Below are 22363 nucleotides of genomic sequence, written 5' to 3' on the forward strand. Positions count from 1 at the left end.
CCCTCCTACTCTCGTAAACGATGTCACAGCAGCATTTATTTATTTACCAGGTGTAAGGCCCCCAAATGAGTTGTGCAGCTTTTTTCAGAAGCGATCTGGCCGTCACGAACGGTAGCAGCTCAATCAAGCGGCTTATCATCATCAGCATCACGTGGACGTTTATAGCAGCAGGCAAATGCTCTCGATGCGTGATGTCGATAATTATAAATGTGGAGGGAAATACCCGAGGACCCGGAGACAAAATCCACGTGACCATGGGGCGAGAAAGATGCAGACTACAAATATACAGCAGCAGGCATCGTCAGGGTCGGGATCGAACCATGAACCTCCTGTATACCAGGCGAGGTAGTAAACATCTCCTAGCCACCGTGATGTTAGGGTCGGGATCGAACCCACGACCTCCTGTATACCAGGCGAGGCAGTTAACACCTCCAAACGACTGCAAAGCGGTCGGCGCGCAATACGATTGCACAGCTCATACATCAGCGCAGTATTAATCAGGGCAGCCTGCCGGATTCTAACCATGCCGGATTCTAACCTTGCCACCGTTTAAAAGGGAGGAACAGGAGACAGTGACAGGGCCAGCACGGGCAAGTGAAAGGTCTCCCACCTCGGGCCCGAGCATCGAGATCCATCAGACTGGCAGCGACGTCACCCCCATCGGCTGGCTCCTCTCCCCCCTTCTTCTGAGACACACATGGGGAGAGAGAGAGTTTTCAGTTGCATTCATTTGGTATAGCCCTGTGAGCCATTCGGCTCTTGAATCGGGTGCAACAGCAACAACCAAAAACATGAACAAGAAACATCTTAAAGTGACTACGCGCAAACAGAAAAATCCAGGAAAAAACAGCAAAGTCTTCCAGAAAAAGCACCATATATCAATGCTGTGTGCAAAAATCCCAGTGGGATGCAAGTCAAACAATAACAACCATAAGACAATTTAGATTAAAGTTATCAGTCTAACTCTGTTCTACAACAAACAAATATGGCTAGAGAGAGAGGAGAGAGAGAAAGGAGAAAGGACAGAGTGAGAGAAGAGAGAGACAGGGAGAGGTCAAAGAGACGGGCAGTAGTGGGCAGTGTACATTCTGGCAAAAATCGCCCGATGATGCTGGATGTAATTACCGGCGAAACATCACGGTACTCAAATCGTAATTGTTGTCGTAAGTTTACTCTCCAACCCACAACCGGTTAGTGCTGAACTAGTAACTAATTGGCACGTTTTGTTTACGTAAAAAACCCTTTCTGATTGGCTGCGTCGAGTGGAGGGTTCACGACACATTTATACTTACGCAATCTAACCGAAAAAAAACCTCTATTATGAATAATATTGGTCGCAAAAGCCTGCTACATGTTAAACACTGTGGACAGTGTGTTTGTGTCATTGGTATCACTGCGCTCATTCACCCAGGAAATAATCAGTGAGCCCCATGGCTATCTCAGGAGGGTGCTGCAGTAATGGTGGGCAGTGACAACTAACACGGTTAATTCGTGAGCTAAAATCGCTGTGCTGCCTGTGTGAATGGCCCAAAAGCACGACATCCCACCTCATCTCTGGTGGTGGCCACTCAGTAAGGCTGTGGTGGTGGCTGTAAGCAATGCCCATTGAAGGGAAGGCTAGAATCAATCGGCGGCTGATGGAGGAAGTGTTCCGTCTAGCTGAGAGAAAGCAACAGGCCCACTCCCGCCATTGGCAACATCCCACGTTGGAGAATGAGGCGGCTTACCGCACCCTTCGCTCGGAGGTTCAAAGAGCCGTGCGCCACTGCAAGGATGAGTGGTGGTCGCAGGTTGCCGAAGATATGGAATCACAAACCACTGCTTAATTTAATTATTTTTAAAAAGTAACTTGCACAGTACCACACCGATCACCCAGAAGGGGAAAAAAGGTGATCTGATCTCTGACCCCCCATGAACAGGTTTGCGGAGCATTTCAGTAAGGTCTTGGGGGCAGGGAAATCCTTCAGCTCAAATAACATCAGGGATCAGGTGGGTTTGACCCTGCTGGGGCCGCTGTGATTCAAATAATGGAGGAAATAGCCACCTACTGTGAAATACCATGGCTGAAGTGTCATCTGTTGAGGAAGGACGGGGGAGAAATCCAGAGTCTGAGATCAGGAAGAGCGTCGGTCAGAGATGACCTTCAAAGAGAACTGCTGAGGGAGTGTGGTGATTGCATACAGGCTACTCTATGTGACATCACAACCATTTGCATCACGGGATGGATTCTCCAGGGTTGGAAGGATGCCCTGGTGGTGCCCCTTATGCATGTGTAATGAGATAGCGCCACCTAGGGGGTGACAAGGGGTATCTGCATGGTCACCGCTAGGTAATCGGAACCCAATCCGAAGCGGGGATTCCATCTAGGCGAAAGGTAATGGGCGGAGCTAGAGAACATGTACGGGAACTTTTGCATCTTGGAGACAGCATTCCTTTGCAAAGGTCTCACGGAACACCTCTCTGTTTTATCCCATGCTATGATATGGGCAACATCGTTGTTCACAATGACAGGGATGTCAGAGTTTGCAGCTCTTCTAAAAGGGAGTTGACAAGCCTCTACCATTTCTTACTGGTTAAGGTTCGATCAGTAAGCTCCTCATTGAATTTGATGTTGTAGTTCCTTCTAGCCTGCTTCTCAGCCTGGTTGTACAAGTGTCTTGCTTTGGCAAATTTCAACTTGATGATGGCAGTATTGTTTTTCTTGAGCTAGCGGAAGAGGTGTCGCTTCTACCTTGAAGCCCTCCTGCACTTCTCGTCAACCCATGCCTTATCTCAGAGCTTTTTAGTGACAATGTTGCTGTGGATGTATAGCTCCATAACATTACAGGAAATTCAACAATCTGTTGGAGACCCAAGCAACTTGCAAGCTGTAGAGCTTTGCAGCCAGCTGAGTCTGTTGTTCAGCTACCTAGCCAGTCTTCATGATGGACATTGAAGTCTCCCACCAGCATGATGGAATATGCATCAAACTCTGTAATTTTTTATGGGGTTTCAGTGTCCAGGTAGTTAAGGATGCCATTGTTAGCACACACAGCTCCTTTGAGTAGCTTCCAGGAACTTAAAGTGACTGTGAGTAACATAGGTTCCATGTCTGTTGGATCTCTTTGGGATGGATGGCAATTCCTTATAGGCAGTACACTGCAATACCCCTCCGGATAAGGCAGTTCAATCTCTTCGGCAGCAAATGGTGTAACCTGGGTACTGCAACGCAGTCCGCTCCGTCTCAAACAGCTGGGTGTCTAGGAATGTTTCTACCACAATGACACGTTGGCAAGTTCTCCGATGTTGGATCTCAGGCCACAGATGTCGACCTCAACGATTTGCAGTTCCTTGTCTTATAGTCAGTGGGCAGGCGCAATTCGTTTCCGTTTTGTTCCGTCCTTTTTAGGCTTGACTTTGTTTTTTGTAGAAATTAAGAGGAGGGTTCAACGTTTGCTGGCCCTTGATCCCAGGCATACTTAAGCAGTGCGGTGGAAGTATACGCTTTATATAAACTGATCTAAAAGCATCCGAAGTCTCATAACATATTGTACTCAGGGATCAGCCACTCGATCAAGGGTGGGGTGACCAGCGTTTTGTTATCCCCCAACTACGTACAGTTGGCTAGGTACGGTGCGAAATAAGTTCAAACGGGTATGGCATGGGCTAGAGAATAGATGGGCTGATGTGGTACAGAAAGATGAGGAGCTGAGTGGACTTGCCAATGACTGATAGCAGCAGTGTCAAAACTGGCCTCTGTGAAGGAGGCTCGTCACAGATACTGCTTGCCAGATGGAGGCAGTCACCCTCCAACAATGGAATGCAAAGAAGCCACACTCACAACAATGAGCAGAGCGCCTGGCAGATAAACCGCAGCAATTTGGCACAGGTGGTGCACGTCTGCCAGTCATCAGTCAACTCACGGCACCTGGGTCTGTTCCGTGATCCCCCTTCCAGCAAAGAGCCTTCCACAAAGTATGCTCTTCTATTGCTAATACCATGATTAACTCTGTGCCCGTGAAACTCACTCTGATTTCTCCTCCTCCCCCCATGTTAAGGCCTCTGTCGACCACTTTCAACCTATCCGCACTGTTCGATCACAACACCGCACAATCACAACGCTTTCCTGTTTCATCTCTCGCACACTTCAAGATGAGTCGCATTGTCATCTCTTACACCCCCCCCCCACAACTTCGTATAACCTGGAAGCTCAATTTAAGAAACGCATCGACTCCGATAAAGTCGCCACGCTTTTTACGCGCATTTATATGACGTGATTCTGAAAGGACACGTTAAGATTAATTTAAATGTCATTTTTGTTATGCGCGCACTGTTATTGAAATAACGCAGTCCAGAGCATTGGGCCATGGTGCACGGAGTGCGCTGCAAGCTCATCGTTAGTCGTGCAGCATAGTTTCAATCGCGACAACCACCAGAAGAGCATCTCCTTCTCGCACGCCATTCTGAAGATCTTATCCACGTGAACTTTGTCTTGTGCACACATTTGAAAGCGCCATCATCTCCACCATCGTCATCCCCGCCACTCTCCACTCCCTCCACCACCAGCCCCAATACTGCCACACTCAAGCAACTCACTTTGTTTTACTTTATTATTTTTGTATTTTCTTTCTTTAAATAGGCTGTTACTATCTTTAACACATGTATGGTAGTATTGCACATATATGTATTGTAACCTGTGAAATATGTAGATGTAAGAATGAGGTTCGATAGCGTGCTCTCCCGAACACTAACCCATTTCCTTTATTTCGTATGGGAAATGTCCATTACATTTTATGAGATTTCAAGTTACGCACCATTTTCAAGAACACGACCCCTGCGCAAAAAGAGAGGTAGCCGCAGTGCTATTTTGCTGTGGGCGGGTTGACTTTCTCGGCCACTGGGCCTGTGGTCAAAACACCTCGAGCCCGGAAACAAAAGCAAGTTTGGAAGTAACGGCTGCCGTTTCTCTGCAGGGAGCAGCGGCACATCATCAATTAGCGGGCAAAGTGCCTCACAAACCCCTGTCACCTGAGTTCGATTCTCGTTCATGGCCAACACCAGCAATGAAATATTTAAACCGGCCCTGAATCCTGCCCTAGATCGACTCTGCCTTAAATGAGTAGCTGGTGTCGTGCAATCATCAGTGGAGACTGAGGTCGCCGGGCGTGTTGTTGATGACACTACCCCCCCACCCCTAACAGGCACTCCGCGCAAACAGCACTTAGTCAGTGTGGCCTGCGTGGGGGGATTCTTTGTTTTTTGCCTCACCTTGGCTACATCGCCACCACAAGCTTGAAGCAGCACGGCCATCAGACGACTCGAAACCGCCACCCGGCACTCTTCACCTCCTCCACCTCCTCCTCCGTGCTGCTCCGCGTCCTCGTCTGTGCCACCTCCTCTTCGTGCCACACCAGCTTCCTCTTCATCGTCTCCATTGCCTCCTGGCGGCTTCATCTCATCATCCTGGGTGCCTCCACCTCCTCCTCCACCTCGTCGCTGCTCAACCTCCGGGGTGTTGACCTCATCAGTACGGTTTCTATCTACTGCACCCCCTTGCTCATCAATTTCCCTCAACTCATCTCTCATGTCTTCTCTTTCATCACCACCACCTCGTTGAGCCACCTCCTCATTCTCCTTCACCCGGTCTCCATACCCAGTCTGCCGCACCCGCTCACCCTGGTCCCTACATCCCTCACTTCTTTGCTGTTCCTCCTCCAACTCGTCAGCCCGGCCTATGCCCACAACACTGGCTCGCAGCTCCACCTCCTCGTCCTGAATTCCCTTATCCTCACCTCCACCTTGCTGATCAAACTCGTTGGCCACAGAGCGAATCTCCGTAATGACAATAGCCGACTCCTCCACTTCATTCGCCTCATCTTCCTCGACCCCCTCCATCGCCCCCAAACTCTGCTCCTTCATGGTCTTCTCCATCACCTCCTCTGCACCCATCACCTCCTCCATCTTCCCCTCCTGTCTCTTCACCTCCTCCATCTCCACGTCCTTATCTGGTTCCTTCACCTCCTCCTCCGTCCCCTCCTCTTTCCCCCTCTCCACCTCCCCCTGATCCTCTGTTATCATCGCCTCCTCCGTGCAAAGAGACCGTGTCTCCACAATGATGATGCCCTGTCCACTAGCATCGCTCCCCTCTTCCTCCCCACTCTCTCCATCCCTCCGCCCACTGCTGCCTCTCTCCTGAACGTGGCCTCCTTCCCTCTCCCCAATGTCTTCCATCCAGTAGCCTGTGTCTCTCTCCCTGCCCCCGCTTCCTCCCTCCTTTTCCCTGCTCTCTCCCTTTTCCACACTCCCTCCCTCCTCCACGCAGCCTTCCTCCTTCTCCCCACTCTGTTCCTCCTTCTCCACAGTGCCTCCTTCAATCTCCCCACTGCCTCCCTCTGTGGCCCTGTCTCTCTCACTCTCCCTACTGCTGGCTCCCTCCTCCTCCCCCCCACCATCTCCCTCCCTCTCCCTTACATTGTCTCGTTGCCCCTCGCCAAGATTGCAGGTCACTGTGCCCGCCGCTGTGGCCGCTGCATCGTGCGGCGAGTCCGAGTTTGGCTGGCACAGCTGGTGGAGAGGCCGTGGCGAGTGGGCATCGCGAGGGTAGGTTTGCGAAGGGCAGGCGGAGGAATAGGCGCCAACATTACCACCACCACCTCCATCAACGCCGTCACTGGCCCTGTTCTTAACAGTAGTGCCATCAGCACCACCATCGATACTCCTGCTGTTACCACATCCATCCGCACCGTAAGCAACACCAGCAACAGCAGCCCCATCAGTGTCACCACCACTACAAGTATCTGCCCCCTTAGCGCTGCCACAGTCATTATGAGTGCCACCGCCATTCCCAATTCTGGTGCTGTGGGAGGTCACAGGGCTATGCTCTTGGCTCCTCGGGCTCTGCTCTCCGGGCTCCGGGCTCTGTTCTCCGCACCTGGGGCTCGGCTCTCCGCGCTGCGGGCTCTGTTCTTCACGCTTGGGGCTCTGTTCTCCACGCTTGGGGCTCTGTTCTCCAAGCTTGGGGCTCTGTTCTCCACACTTGGGGCTCTGCTCTCCACACTTGGGGCTCTGTTCTCCACGCTTGGGGCTCTGCTCTCCACGCTTGGGGCTCTGCTCTCCACGCTTGGGGCTCTGTTCTCCACACTTGGGGCTCTGCTCTCCACACTTGGGGCTCTGTTCTCCACACTTGGGGCTCTGTTCTCCACACTTGGGGCTCTGTTCTCCACACTTGGGGCTCTGTTCTCCACGCTTGGGGCTCTGCTCTCCACACTTGGGGCTCTGTTCTCCACACTTGGGGCTCTGCTCTCCACACTTGGGGCTCTGTTCTCCACACTTGGGGCTCTGTTCTCCACACTTGGGGCTCTGTTCTCCAAGCTTGGGGCTCTGTTCTCCACACTTGGGGCTCTGTTCTCCACACTTGGGGCTCTGTTCTCCACACTTGGGGCTCTGTTCTCCAGACTTGGGGCTCTGTTCTCCAGACTTGGGGCTCTGTTCTCCACACTTGAGGCTCTGTTCTCCACGCTTGGGGCTCTGTTCTCCACGCTTGGGGCTCTGTTCTCCGGGCTTGGGGCTCTGTTCTCCACACTTGGGGCTCCGCTCTCCGGGCTTGGGGCTCTGTTCGCCATGCTTGGGGCTCTGTTCTCCGGGCTTGGGGCTCTGTTCGCCATGCTTGGGGCTCTGTTCTCCGGGCTTGGGGCTCTGTTCTCCACGCTTAAGGCTCTGTTCTCCACGCTTGGGGCTCTGTTCTCCATGCTTGGGGCTCTGCTCTCCACGCTTGGGGCTCTGCTCTCCACACTTGGGGCTCTGTTCTCCACGCTTGGGGCTCTGTTCTCCACGCTTTGGGCTCTGTTCTCCACGCTTGGGGCTCTGTTCTCCACGCTTGGGGCTCTGTTCTCCACGCTTGGGGCTCTGTTCTCCACGCTTGGGGCTCTGTTCTCCAAGCTTGGGGCTCTGTTCTCCACGCTTGGGGCTCTGTTCTCCACGCTTGGGGCTCTGTTCTCCACGCTTGGGGCTCTGTTCTCCACGCTTGGGGCTCTGTTCTCTACGCTTGGGGCTCTGTTCTCCACGCTTGGGGCTCTGTTCTCCACGCTTGGGGCTCTGTTCTCCACGCTTGGGGCTCTGTTCTCCAAGCTTGGGGCTCTGTTCTCCACGCTTGGGGCTCTGTTCTCCACGCTTGGGGCTCTGTTCTCCACGCTTGGGGCTCTGTTCTCCACGCTTGGGGCTCTGTTCTCCACGCTTGGGGCTCTGTTCTCCAAGCTTGGGGCTCTGTTCTCCACGCTTGGGGCTCTGTTCTCCACGCTTGGGGCTCTGCTCTCCACGCTTGGGGCTCTGCTCTCCACGCTTGGGGCTCTGCTCTCCACGCTTGGGGCTCTGCTCTCCACGCTTGGGGCTCTGCTCTCCACACTTGGGGCTCTGCTCCCCGTGGATCGGGCTCTGCTCTCCACACCCTGGGCTTTGCTCTCCATGGCTTGGGCTCGGCTCGTGATGGTTGGGGTTTGGTTCGAACGTCGGCGACTCCATGCCCGGGAAGCAGACAACAGCGAGAAACCAGTGATGCCTGAGGGAGACACAGCAGCATCATCACACATGGTGTCACGACAGACGGTGTCAAGAAATGAGGTTCAGTGGCTTGGTAGAAAGTAGTCGCTAGTTGATGTCACCATCTCCTGGATGATAGTCGAACTCAGCTGTAGCAAATGTCCCAGAGGTGGTATCGTGGAAGGAGGAGCCGGGCCTGTCTTGCGGCCATGAGCTCTCGAGTAGAGGTCGTGTGAGCGAGGGACGGCCAAGCGGCCTCGTAGCGTCGCTCGGAACGCAGCGCGAGCTCTGTAGGGGCGGCCGCCCGTCAGCCGACGCTCGGGAGCTACGCAGATTTGATTTATTCAAATTGGGAGGAGTCTCATCATTAGACATCCTTTGCAAGTACCAAAATATTCCTTGTACAAAAGTTTCAGTTTTGTTGCCAGAAAAAAGGGGAAAAACCCTATTATTATATTTTGGTACTGGCAAAGGAGGTCTAATGATGTAGATGCTTACCCCGAGCCCTCATTACTTTGATAGTGCATTGTCTTTGAGCTGTACGCCTTTTGGCATCCTCTGGTCTAGCACCAATGGAGACGAGGCTCAGAGGCTCAAAAGAAAGCCGTCTCTGGTATGGACCAATCAGTTTCAAGGACAATGCATATATTATCAGTGTGTTTTTTGCATTTTGACCACAAGCATTGTGGTTAATGCACACGTGATTCCTTGTAAAAGGTTTCAGTTTTGTTGCCAGAAAAAAGGGGGAAAAACCCATTTATTATTATTGGGAGGAGTCTCATTGCCTCCGGCACACGCTTGCGAGTTCGCTCTCGGCCGATTATGCTAGCACGACACGAGAAAAGGGGGTGACAGGAGGAACACGAGGGCGCTGTTGCACTGCGTACAGGTTCACTCCTTCCTACAGGAGGCCCTATCTAGACTCTTATCCATTTTATTTACTCTTCTTATCCTCCTGCATCTGCTTCGGCTGCAGTGAGGCTCCCATGTAACGGGCAAGGCAGACGGGAACTGCTATTGTCAGGGTCGACTGTAGGTCCAACGGACGGCGGTTTCTCACACACACGGCTCCATGACGCTGGCCTTTGTGCAATGACCGTGCGACGGTGCAACGCCAGTGATGGTAATATGCCGATGATGGTGTGACGCTGGTGGAGGAGTGACGATGGTGGTGGAGTGACGATGGTGGTGGAGTGATACTGGTCGAGTGACGCTGGTGGTGGTGGAGTGATACTGGTGTGATGCTTTTGGAGGAGTGATGCGGTGAGAGCCTCACTCCTCATTGATGGGGATGAAGATGAAGTTTTTCTTGAAAAGGTCGACTCTCCTCGTCCACGTCCTCACGCGTGCATGCCGCCGCTGGGCCAGGCTGCATGTTACACACACACACACACAGTTACACACACACACACAGTTATACAACAACCGCCATTCGCCACTAAGTAGCGGTGACGTCACCACGACGCTTGTGCTAGGCTATGTGCACCTTGAGGCCACGTGAAGTGTCAAACGCCCGCTGGCAGGAGGTCACGGGGCAGACCCAGGTGCCACGGGTCGACTCACTGAGATGACTGAGATGACTGGCTGATGCACCACCCGTGCCCCCTACTGTGTCAACTTGCTGTGCTTTAGCCACCCGGCGCTCTGCTCATTGTTGTGAGCGTTGCTCCTCCGCCCTCCGTTGTTGTTGGAGGGCGACTGCCTCCAACTGCCTAGTAGCGTCGTTCACGAGCCTCCTCCACAGAGGCCGATCTTGACACCGCTGGTACCAGTCATCGGCAAGTCCATTCAGCTCCACATCCTCCCGTACCTCATCAGTCCATCTCATCTCCAGCCCATGTCATGCCCGTTTAGCCCCCTCTATGCAGCCAAACGGAAGCTGCTTGGGAATACAGTGGCGGGACATGTGGGTTACAAGACCCAGCCAACGCAGCCTTGCCTGCCGGAGGAGCTCACTGATGGGAATGTGTCCAGATCTTTCAAGGATTTGTGAGCTCCTCACGCAATCCAGCCTGGTTAAACCCAGGATGGATAGTAGGCAGGCCAGCCTGAATGTTTCACCCGGTGCAATGTTCCATTAGAGGGGTCCACGTTTCACAAGCAAAAAGAAGGGACTGTGGCTGTGAGAGGACCCGAAGCTTTGTGAGGAGTGACAGACCAGGTAGCTTCCACACAGCGTTATACAGCCGATGAAAAGATAATGCCACCCGACTGATTTGGAGTGAGACCTCTGCTGTCAAACCAGAGCTGGTCATAAGCACACTGCCCAGGTATGGGAAACTTTCCACTCTCTCCATAACTACTCCATCACTAATGGGGAGCTAAGGGGGTGGAGTGTTTTGGTGGCACAAACTACCCAGGCAGGTGCTTAGGTTTGGTGGGGCTGATGGTAAGACCCCACCTCTTAGTGGCACACTCCAGGTTCAAAAACAGCGCATCCAACTCCACCTCTGAGTGAGAAGCAATCACCATATCATCAGCATACATAACATGGTTGACCAATAGGGAGACATCCCTCGACCGCACCCGGGCATCAATCAGCCTCCCACTGTATCTGTACCAAATGGAAATTCCTCCGGTACAGCCATCGAAGGCTTCTTGAACTACGTGGTCAAAGATGATCTTAAATAATGTGGGAGCCAGAGGACATCCCTGTCGCACCCCAAGGTGAACAGGGAATGGCTCCGACTCCCGGCCACGTAGTTTTACCCGGGGCTACTCACCATCATGAAGGTCCCTAATGATCGTCAGTAGTGGGTCAGCGACTCCGAAAGCACGAAGAACAACCCAGAGCCCAGGCCTACTGATGGTATTATAGGCCTTGACCAGGTCAATAAAGCAGAGATGTAGGTCTTGTTGGAATTGTCTACACCTCTGCTGTAGCAGACAGAGAGAGAATGTGGCATCCATGCAGGACCACCCTGGTCTGAAACCACATTGGGGCTCCGCAAGCCTCTCCTCAGTGTGCCTGGCAACGTCATGTTGAATAATCCTTGCCAGGACCTTTCCCGGCACACTGGGAAGGGAGATGCCCATATAGTTGTTACAATCTTTAAGCACTTCCTCTACAGATGGCACCACAGCCATCCATTCAAAAGGGGTGGCTACTTCTGCCAATATTTGAGGCATGGCAGCCCTAAAAGGGTCATCCCCAACATGCCCCATGATGTTGTCTGGGCTGAGGGAATTTCCCTCCTCAAGACCTCACAAAAATGCTCTGCAAATCTGCAGACCTGTTCCTGGGAGTCAGAGATCGGATTACCATTCTTTTTCCCTTAAGGATGGTGATAGGTGAGGTGCTGCAAGTTCCTTTTTTTATGGAATTAAATAGTGATTTGTCAGAGGGGTACTGAAGCAGATTCTATCTCCTCAGCAACCCGCCCCCACCACTAATCCTTGCAGCGCCGCACAGCGCTTCGAATCTCCGAGCAAAGGTTGCGGTAAGCCTCCTCATTCTACAATATTGGATATTGTAGATGACGGGAGTGGGTCTGTCGTTTTCTCTCAACCAAACGGAACACCTCCTCCTTCAGCCAGGGTCTTTGGGAGGTCTGGACCGCATACCGAATGTTGTGGCAAGTTCTGTTAGCGAGCACCTATGAAGGCCGGCACGGTACACGAGGGGGTGGGTGGCCAGCACCATGCCCGGCCGCCTTTGTCTCCCCAGTGGCAGTTTTTACACACCGCACAAGGTAACCATTTGGAGCTGAGTCGACCTACGGGAGGCCCAGAACCGCTTCAAATAATCGTCACTGGTGTTTGTGGGACTCGAACTCGGGTAGCCGAGTTCGTAGGGCAGCACACGAACCGCTACGCTACCGGTCCTTCTAGCAGTGTAGTGTGTAGTGTATGGTGTGTAGTGTATAGCAGTGTAGTGTATAGTGTATAGTAGTGTGGTGTGTAGTGTATGCTGTATTAACAGTGTCTAGTAGTGTGTGGTACAGTGTAGTGTAAAGAAAATGCTATAGTAGTGTGTGTAGTTTTTATTTTATGTTGTATGCTATGTAAGTCTGTGCAGCGTTCGGTGGAGTGGTGAGTGCAGGAAGAGTGTGCAGGGTGGGAGTGCAGGGTGCAGGGTGGGGGGTGCAGGCTGGGGGTGCAGGGTGGGGGGTGCAGGGTGGGGGGTGCAGGGTGCAGGGTGGGGGTGCAGGGTGCAGGGTGGGGGGTGCAGGGTGCAGGGTGGGGGTGCAGGGTGGGGGTGCAGGGTGGGGGTGCAGGGTGGGGGTGCAGGAGGGGAGTGCAGGAGAGGTATGCAGGGTGCAGGAGGGGAGTGCAGGAGAGGTATGCAGGGTGCAGGGTGGGAGTGCAGCAGGGTGTGCAGCGTACGTGAGGCTGGCCATGTGCTCTGTGAGCACGCGCTCCGTCTGCAGCAGGCGCTTGTAGAAGAAGGTGCTGAAAACATGGATTCCGTCCGAGTCCTCACGGCTCATGCGCTCACTACTCACGAGGAACCTGGGGGACACGCATGGGGGGGAGACAGACAGGGGGGAGAGAGACACGGGGGAGACAGACAGACCCGGAGAGACACGGGGAGGCAAACAGACAGACAGAGGGAGGCAGACACGGAGAGATACGGGGAAACACAGGGAGGCACGTACAGGGAGACACGCAGGGGGAGAGACACGCACGGGGAGAGATTATTATCTGCAGTCGTCCTCCCCGTCATGAGTGCGGATAATCGAGAGTCTGCTGCATTATAATAAATACAGGGACTCCTCTACTTATAAATGAGTTAGGTTTCAGAGGTTCGTAAGTTCAACTTTACTCCTGTCGATTGCGAACATGTTGGACGGCATGTATATGGGGAATGGCTTTAAAAGTTGTATAATCTTCTGTAGATGCCACTGGTTCTTCATGTTCTGCAGATGAAGATGCCACTGGTTCTTCACGTTCTGCAGATGAAGATGCCACTGGTTCTTCACGTTCTGCAGATGAAGATGCCACTACCGCCATCTATTGCGCGGCGCTTGAACTTACAACTCTCGGTCTGAACAGCTGCAACTGGATATACGGGACAGGTTTGTTCATTATCTCTTAAAATTCATAAGTCGGACGTTCGTGAGTAGAGAAGTTCCTGTACTTCAATTCCACTCCCGCCCGTCCGCTCTTTGGACCTGTCATAGGAATGTAGAGTTTCCAGGGCGCATCTCACTTGAGGTAGAAGTCGATGATGATGTCATTAAGGAACTCTCCGGGCTCCAGGCAGAGGAGGTCCTCCGTGGTAACACTAAGGCCACCCTTGGTGGGCGGCGGGGGATAGATGATGAGCCTGGCCACAACAACACAATAACAGAACACAAAAATAACACAAAAACACAGCGTCATAACACAACACATTAACACATCAAAACACGTCACTTCAACACAGCATGTCACCACAAGATCACAAGTTGGACGGTTCGTAAGTCGGACGGTTCGCAAGATGGACGATTCGTAAGTCGGACGATTCCTAAGTTGAACCGTTCATAAGTCGGAAAGGTTCCGACAATTAACTGAAGGGACATTCCAAGACTTACGAATGGGCTCCGTGACTAAGTGGCGATAACGTCACCCTGGCGCTTGTGCCAGGCTATGTGCACATGAATGCCACGTCAAGTGTCGAACACCCGCTGGCAGGTCATGGGACAGACCCAGGTGCCATGGGTGGACCGATTTGACTGGCCAATGCAACACCTGTGCCACCTACTGTGCCAACTTGCTGTGTTTTAGCCACCCGGCACTCGGCTCGTTGTTGTGAGCGTCGCTCCTCCGCCCTCTGTTGTTGTTGGAGGGCGACTGCCTCCAACTGCCCAGGAGCGTCCTTCACGAGCCTCCTCCACAGAGGCCAATCTTGACATCGCGGGTACCAGTCATCGGCAAGTCCACTCAGCTCCACATCCTCTTGTACCACATCACTCCATCTCTTCTCTAGCCCGTCACCGAGGTTCGTAGCACAGCGTAGCACAACTAACACCACCACAAAAACCTCCACCCTGCAACCTCCCGCCCCCCCTGTCACCTCTGCACAGGGATGTTGCTGCTGCTGCGCTGGCTGTCGGCAGGCACTGCAAAGGGCGGCGCTGGCGACGACGACGAGGCCGCCGGCATCAACTCGCTGGCGTAGTGCCCACCCTGGCGCAGCTGCAGAACGGAGAAGTCGGCCGGCCACGGAACTCCCTGGGCACCACCACCACCACAACGCTACGATATCACCACGACGACTACCACCACCACAATGCTAGGACACCACCACTACTACACTGCACCACCAGCACAATGCTACGACGACACCACCAACAACAACCTGGGTGGGTAAAATTCAAAGCAGGTAACTAAAGTAAAAAAGAAGCTAAACATGATAAGCAACGTGTGGTGATGTTAATGGTGGTGCGTGGAGCTGGGGGTAACAGACTGGTAATATGGATATGTTTAACAAGATAAATCTAAACTGGCTGTCTATTAGTAAATTGCACGGTAACGAAAGTTTAACTTGGTTAATTACATTTGTCCAATGATTGCTCAATCTGAACAAAATCCGTGATCTGATCCCATCCATAAAGGACGCCATTCCTGAATTACAATACCCCGGTGTTCACAGATTAAGTTGTACCTGTGGTGACTGCTATATCGGGGAAACGAAACGACACATTGCTGACCACATTCGCGAGCACAAGTCGGATTTGAAACATGGCAAGACGAATTCGTCAGCCATGGCTGACCACTGTTATAATACTGCTGGCTCGCATGACATTGTGTTCTCAGATACCAAGGTACTTTGCAAACCTCTTGGATACTACCAAAGATTTGTCCATGAGGCCATCCAGATATACAAACACAGACATAACTTCAACCGAGATGATGGATTCAGACTGAGCAATCATTGGAAAGATGTAATTAACCAAGTTCAACTTTAGTTACCGTGCAGTTTACTGATAGACAGCCAGTTTAGATTTATCTTCTTAAACATATCCATATAACCAGTCTGTTACCCCCAGCTCCACACACCACCATCAACATCACCACACGTTGCTTATCATGTTTAGCTTCTTTTTTACTTTAGTTACCTGCTTTGAATTTTAACCACCCAGCAGCAAAACAAAAGGCGGCTTAATCCTAGCTTGCTTATCTACTTCTGCCATCTACATTACAAAGGCTCAGTTCCAGCAGCAGTACTGACCATCTCACAACTCCTCCTCTCCCACGACCCATCCTGGCTCCTCCCCCTTAACCAGTATATAATAAGGTCGTGCCTCTTGGGACTTCTCTTCACTTGATACAGTAATTTTGCTGTGACGGTTTCACCTGAAGACGGAAGCTTGTGTTGCCTCCGAAACGTCGTGATTTAATTTATTTGTTTTCTTTTTTAACCTACGTGACTTTACCGAAAAAACTAAAGAGTACGAATCCTTGCAGTCACGAAAGCTTCAAATCTAGAACAAGTGCAACCACCACCACGAACCTTCTATCAACAACAACAACCCTACTGAAGACAACCCTACTACACAACTCTGCTACATATTAACACACAGGCACAAAGACAAACATCCCCCGTTTCGGCTTTACAGAGACTTTTGGGGCAAGTGCCGTTAGCGAGGAGCACCTATGAAGGCCGGCACTGTGGCACGAGGGAGTAGGCGGCCAACACCATGCCAGGCCACCTTTGTCTCCCCAGCGGCAATGTTTACTACACACTGCACACCAGGCACCCATTTGTAGCGCAGCGTAGCGCGAACCGCTGCACCACTGCTCCCCTCCTCCCATAACTAAAGAAAAAGATCTCCCGTATAGGCTTATAAGACTATTGGGGAAAGTGCCGTTAATGAACAGCGCCTACGAAGGCTGGCGCTGTGGCATACGAGGGGGTGGGTGGCCAGCACCGCGCCCGGAGGCGCTTTTCTCCTCAATGGTGATATTTACATACCGCACCAGGTACTAATTTGAGGCTGAGTGGACCTAGGGGAGGCCCAGAACCGGTTCAGATTATCACTATCACTGGTGTTGGCCGTGAGCAGGAATTGAACTCGGGTCGCCGGGTTCATATCACGGCGTAGCGCTAATCGCTGCACCACCGCTCCCCATTGTGTTACACATAACAGGGAGGGACACACACACGGAGACACTGGAAGAGAGGCATGGGGACACGGGGACACAGGGGAGACACTGAGACACAGGGGAGACACACGGGGGAGACTCTTACCACCCCGTGCTGGAATCCATGTGGTGGGCGCCCCCCACCAGGTCCGTAGGGAGGCTCCGCAAACCCGGCCGCGACGTACGCAGCCACGGCATTCTGATGATGCTGATGGTGCTGATGGTGCTGATGGTGCTGATGGTGCTGGTGATGATGGTGATGATGGTGCTGCTGGTGGTGTTGATGGGCGGGGGTGAGCGCCAAGGCACCGTGTGCCGAGGGGGGGTGCGGCGCCAGCGGTGAGTGGGGGGCCAGGCCCCCCGGCATGCGCGACGACGACGAGAAGTGGTGATGGGGGGGCGGGGGGCCACCGTTCCGGCGCGCCACCTCCAGCAGCAGCTCCTGCAGCAGGCGCAGCGACGCCGGGGGCAGCGGCGCCTCCACCACCAGTGTCACGACGCGCTCGGGGGGCTCTGACAGACGGGGAACCGGGGTGGGGTGGACAGGGAGTTGCGTCTCCCCCGCGTCTCCCCCGCGTCTCCCCATTGACCCCGTGTCTCCCCCGTGTCTCCCCCGTGTCTCCCCCGTGTCTCCCCATTGACCCCGTGTCTCCCCCGTGTCTCCCCCGTGTCTCCCCCGTGTCTCCCCATTGACCTCGTGTCTCCCCCGTGTCCTACCCCGTGTCCTCCCCCATGTCTCTATGTGTCCCCGCGTGTCCCCGAGTGTCCCGGTGTGTCTCCGCATGCCGCACGGCATACCAGTCGCCTCCACGCTGTCCAGGCCAGCCCAGCTGAGGAGCTGTGAGTGGACGTTGAGCGCCAGGCTCGGCTCCAGGGCGAGCAGCAGGCTGGGGCCCTGCGGCTCTGCCGTGTTCACAGAGCATGAACAGAGGGAGCGCGCGGGCAGCGAGAGCACGCGGGGGGCACGCCCCTCACCCACTGCACACATTGACATATAGCCAGTTGTACACAGAGAGACAACACACACAGACAGATGAACACAATCACAGATAAACAAATATAAACACAGACAGATGTACAGAGACAAACACACACACAGACAAGCACACAGACACACACACAGACAGACACACCGACAAACACACAGGCAGACAAATATTCCTCGTGTAGCCTTAACAGACTGTTGGGGCAAGTGCTTCTAGCTCGTAGCACCACAACAACCATCACTGCCACCATCATCATCACCATGAGCACCACCAACACCACCACCACTACAGCCATAAAACACAAAGATCTCCCGTGTTGGGGCAAGCGCTGTTAGCCAGTAGCAGCACCTATAAAGGTCGGCACGGCACACAAGGGGGTGAGTGGCCAGCACCATGCCCCCAGCTGTCTTTGTCTCCCTAGTGGCGATGTTTGCTGCACACAGCACCAGGTACTCATTTAAGGCTGAGTCGACCTAGGGAATACCCAGAACCGGTTTAGATAATCGTCGCTGGTGTTGGCCGTGAGCGGGAATCTAACCTGTGCAGTATGATAACTACTGCACCACCACTGCCCACATCTGTGGTTAAGTAGGTAGGTGAGTGAGTGAGCAGGTGAGCGTGTGAGTGAGTGTGTGAGCGAGAGTGTGAGCGAGGGTGTGAGCGTGTGTGTGAGCGAGTGTGTGAGCGAGAGTGAACACATGAGTGTGTATTTGAGTTTGTAAGAGTGAGTGTTGAGGAGTGGTAGTGTAGAGGTGAGCATTCTGCGCTACGAGCCCGGTGACCCCGAGTTCGATACCCACTCACGGCCAACACCAATTACGATCATTTGAACTGGTCCTGGGCCTCCCCTAGGTCGACTCAGCGGTGTATAAACATCGCCACTTGGAAGACAAAGGTGGCCAGCCGTGGTGCTAGCCAACCCACCCATCGTTTGCCACAGTGCCGGCTTTCATAGGCACCGCTCACTAACAGCACTTTGTGGGCAAGTGAGTGAGCAAGCCGGTGAGTAAACAGCTGAGAATTTGAGCGAGTGTATGAGTTAGCGAGTGTATGAGTGATTATATTAATTGGTGAGTGGGTGAGTGAGTAGTTCAGTGAGTGAGTGGATGAGTGAGTAGATCGGTGAGTAAGTGTATGAGTGAGTAAATCAGTGAGTAAGTGTATGAGTGAGTGTATGAGTGAGCAGGTGAGTGGGTGGGTGAGTCGATTGGTGAATGAGTGTATGAGTGAGTGGATAAGTGAGTAGATCTGCGAGTGAGTGTATGAGCAAGCGGGTGAGTAGATCGGTGAGTGAGTGCACGAGTGAGCGGGTGAGAAAGCAGGTGAATGAAGGGGGCAAACAGTAGATCGGTGAGTGTATGAGTGAGCAGGTCAGTGAGCGAGTAAATGGGTGAGTAGGTGATTAGGTAGACCTGCTAATGGAATGTCCACTGAAATCACCGACACCTGCAAAAAGAGAAAAACAAACAAGTCAGCAAACAACAACCACAATTCGCCACTAAGGGTGTACGGTTGCGCAGTGTATGGTAGGGAAGGGTATAATATAGTTGTGTAGTGTATAATGTACTGTAGTGTATAGTGCAGTGTATAACAGTGTAGTGTATAGTAGTAAAGTATATAGTCGTGTATAATTTATAGCAATGTATAGTAGTATACTAATATATAAACACCCAGCTCTGTCATTCTGTGATTAACGCAGCACGGATTGGTTGAAGTGCGATAAATGTTTTTTTACCCTTTTATCTGGCAACAAAACTGACACCTTTTTTACAAAAAGTCATGTTTGCATAGACCACAATACCTGCAGTCGTAATGCAAACAAAAAACATAACTCTGATAATGTATGCACTGTCCTTAAAGTTGATTGGTCCACACCCGAGACAGCTTTCCTTAGAGCCTAGTCTCACATGGTGTTGGACCAGATGACACCAAAAGGCGAGTTATGTTTTTTGTTTGCATTACGACTGCAGGTATTGTGGTCTATGCAAACATGACTCCTTGTAAAAAAGGTGTCAGTTTTGTTGCCAGATAAAAGGGTAAAAAAAACAATTATCATATTTTCTACTGGCAAATGAGGTTCCAATTATGTAAATGGTTGAAGTGTGTCACGTGACCGCGAGCAAGCAGCCAACCAGAGGTGCGCCCCTCCCAAACATGTACGCCCCCGGATTGGTTGAAGTGCGTCACGTGATCGCGAGCAAGCAGCCGGGTGAGTGTGAGTGAGGAGACGGGTGAGTGAGAGTGAGGCCATAGCCATGCTCCGTCCACTGCTGCCCTGAGGGACCCCAGTGCTCTCCACTGCTGGCTTTAGGGAGAGCCGCGCTGTCTCCACTGCTGCCCTGAGGGACAACCGCGCTCTCTCCACTGCTGCCCTGAGGCAGAGACGTGCTCTGTCCATTACATTAGTATTGGAGTTTTTGTGTGCTTAAATCCACTGCTCGATGAAGGCCCACCGCACGCTGTGCGAGTGGATCGTAAGGATTTACTTGACCAGTCTGTTGGGGGCCGCCGCACGCTGTGGTTGTTGGGGGGCGCCGCAGTGGTGTATAGTTGTGTAGTATAGTGTAGTGTATAGTAGGATAGTGTATAGTATATAGTAGTAGTGTCGTATATAATGTATAAGTGTAGTGTATCGTAGTATATCAGGCATAGTATTATATGAAGGAAATAACCGTGACAGGCTCCATTGGTCAGCGTAGCAGTGTTGTGTATAGTGTATTGTGTGTAGTGTATAGTGTATTGTGTGTAGTGTAGAGTATATGAGGGGGATCACCGTGACGGGCTCCATTGGTCAGTGTAGTAGTGTTGTGTATAGTGTATTGTGTGTAGTGTATAGTGTATTGTGTGTCGTGTAGAGTATATGAGGGGGATCACCGTGACGGGCCCCGCTGGACGGTGCTCTTCTCCTCCCACGTATACCGCAGAACAGTCCAGCAACACGCGTCGCCGTGGCGACAGGGCGCGCTGTCGCCATGGCGACACCGCAGGCAGCAGGTGCGGATGCACCAAGCCGCGCGCGCGCTTGGCCTGGCGGCACCGTAGCAGGGAGGCAGCCTGCGGCACGAAACAACACAGAGCGGAGACAGTGGAGAGGGGGGCCCTGCAGGGTCAGCGCGCTCACTGGGTGAGCAGGTGGGTGGGAAGGTGAGTGAGCAGGTGAGTGAGCAGGTGGGTGAGCGGGTGGGCGAGTGTGTGAGCGGGTGGGTGGGTGAGCGGGTGAGCGAGTGTGTGAGCGGGAGGGTGGGTGAGCGGGTGAGCGAGTATGTGAGCGGGAGGGTGGGTGGGTGAATAGGTGGGTGAGTGGGTGGGTAGATAAATGAATGGGAGGGTGGTGAGTTAGTGTGTGGATGGGTAGGTGAGTGGATAGGTGGGTGAGTGAGTGGATAAGTGGGTGGGTGAGTAGGTGGATGGCCGGGTGAATAGGTGAGTGAGTAAGTAGGTGAGGGAGTGCATAGGTGAGTGAGTGAGGTCAGTTAGTAGATAAGCGAGTGTATGCGTGAGTGACTAGGTCAGTAGGTGAGTATGTGAGTGAGTAGGTGAGGGGACACTGTCAGGCTTGTTGCCACTCCTGCCCCACTCGCATTGATCTTTGTCTTTTACCTTTGTATACCAATTAAAATATTTTTATCATTTAATTAAACATTTATTTCTGTTTGAAAGTCACCTTCTAGTTTTACACTATAGAGTCGTTATTTTTAGGTTAAGGAGCAGCTGAGGCATCACTGAGCTGCTGCTCCCTGGGTCTGCCCAAGCTGCTGGTCCCTGGGTCTGCCCGAGCTGCAGGTCCCTGGGTCTGCCTGAGATGCTGCTCCCTGGATCTGACCGAGCCCTTGACTCAAACCAAGTTGATTTCATCTCTTGATTTGTGCTTAAGTATAAACACTATCTGATTGGCCTACTACCACACCTGCCCATCTTGGCCTGTGGTCAGCTTGCTGTGCTCTACAACCAGCGTGTGTCTTGTCTCAGCTAAGTTAATCTCATCACCTGATATCGGCTTACTCAGTTCATGACCTTAGGAGCCTCCGTCCCTTTTCCCCCCCGAGGACTTTAGGGTGGACTGGTGGACGGAGGAGGCCTGTCGGGAGGTTGGAATCTGGGAGCCAGTGAAGACTGATGGTTCCAATTCATTGTCTACCCATAACATCTCGGTAGTATCACATCTGCATCGGACCCTCAGATCCAGACTCCCAGATTCCCTTCCCCATTGGCCTAGGGTTATAATAAACATACCTAACCAACTTTCCACTGAGCTGCAGTGGCAAGAAGGAGCCTGTACTGAAGTTCATGCTTATGAAGGCCAGGTCGGTCGTGCAATGTGCCCCTTCAGTACGTGACACGATCGCTATGAGCTGTCCCCACCTAGCTTTTATTAGCGAAACATAGTTTTGACTTGGAGTCGACAAACCTTTGGCTCATTTAGTCCCAGGTGGGCATTCAATATTGCATATTCCCCAGACAGGTAAAAAGAGGGGTGGGTGGGGTGGCGGTGATCTTTCAGACTCATTTCGTCTGTGCCATGTGCCCTGGTCCCAAAATTGAGTAATTAGAATTACATGATCGTGCGTTGTGCCCCGAATGAGAATCAGGGCCTGTATTTGTTTATAGACCACCAGGAAGCAAAGGTGATTTTACGTCTCAGCTGTCTGAGGTGATGCCTCCCTTGTTCCTGAAATTCCCTCCACAATTGTGCTGGGAGATTTCAACATATGGATGGATGACACATCTGACAGTTTAGCTACAGACCGTTTGGATACCATCGGTTCCATGGGATTTACTCAGTTTATTCAGGG

The 22363-nt window shown here is 52.5% G+C and overlaps 1 protein-coding gene across 1 annotated transcript in view; it reads right to left on the reverse strand.

The window, feature by feature from the left end:
- The window catches only part of LOC144953523 (uncharacterized), a 72605-nt gene that overhangs the window by 9073 nt on the left and 41169 nt on the right, over positions 1 to 22363 (reverse strand). The window contains exons 10-19 of the mRNA XM_078884064.1: positions 20445 to 20624; positions 18983 to 19016; positions 17383 to 17562; positions 16691 to 17097; positions 14513 to 14670; positions 13667 to 13783; positions 12841 to 12966; positions 9791 to 9883; positions 5248 to 8533; positions 611 to 686 (exon numbers count right to left, since the gene is read on the reverse strand). Coding sequence (XP_078740190.1) covers positions 611 to 686; positions 5248 to 8533; positions 9791 to 9883; positions 12841 to 12966; positions 13667 to 13783; positions 14513 to 14670; positions 16691 to 17097; positions 17383 to 17562; positions 18983 to 19016; positions 20445 to 20624 — 4657 coding nt within the window. The remainder of the gene's footprint in view (positions 1 to 610; positions 687 to 5247; positions 8534 to 9790; positions 9884 to 12840; positions 12967 to 13666; positions 13784 to 14512; positions 14671 to 16690; positions 17098 to 17382; positions 17563 to 18982; positions 19017 to 20444; positions 20625 to 22363) is intronic.

The sequence above is a fragment of the Lampetra fluviatilis genome, chromosome 77 (assembly GCF_964198595.1).
Source record: "Lampetra fluviatilis chromosome 77, kcLamFluv1.1, whole genome shotgun sequence".
In the NCBI taxonomy this organism is placed as follows: Eukaryota; Metazoa; Chordata; class Hyperoartia; order Petromyzontiformes; family Petromyzontidae; genus Lampetra; species Lampetra fluviatilis.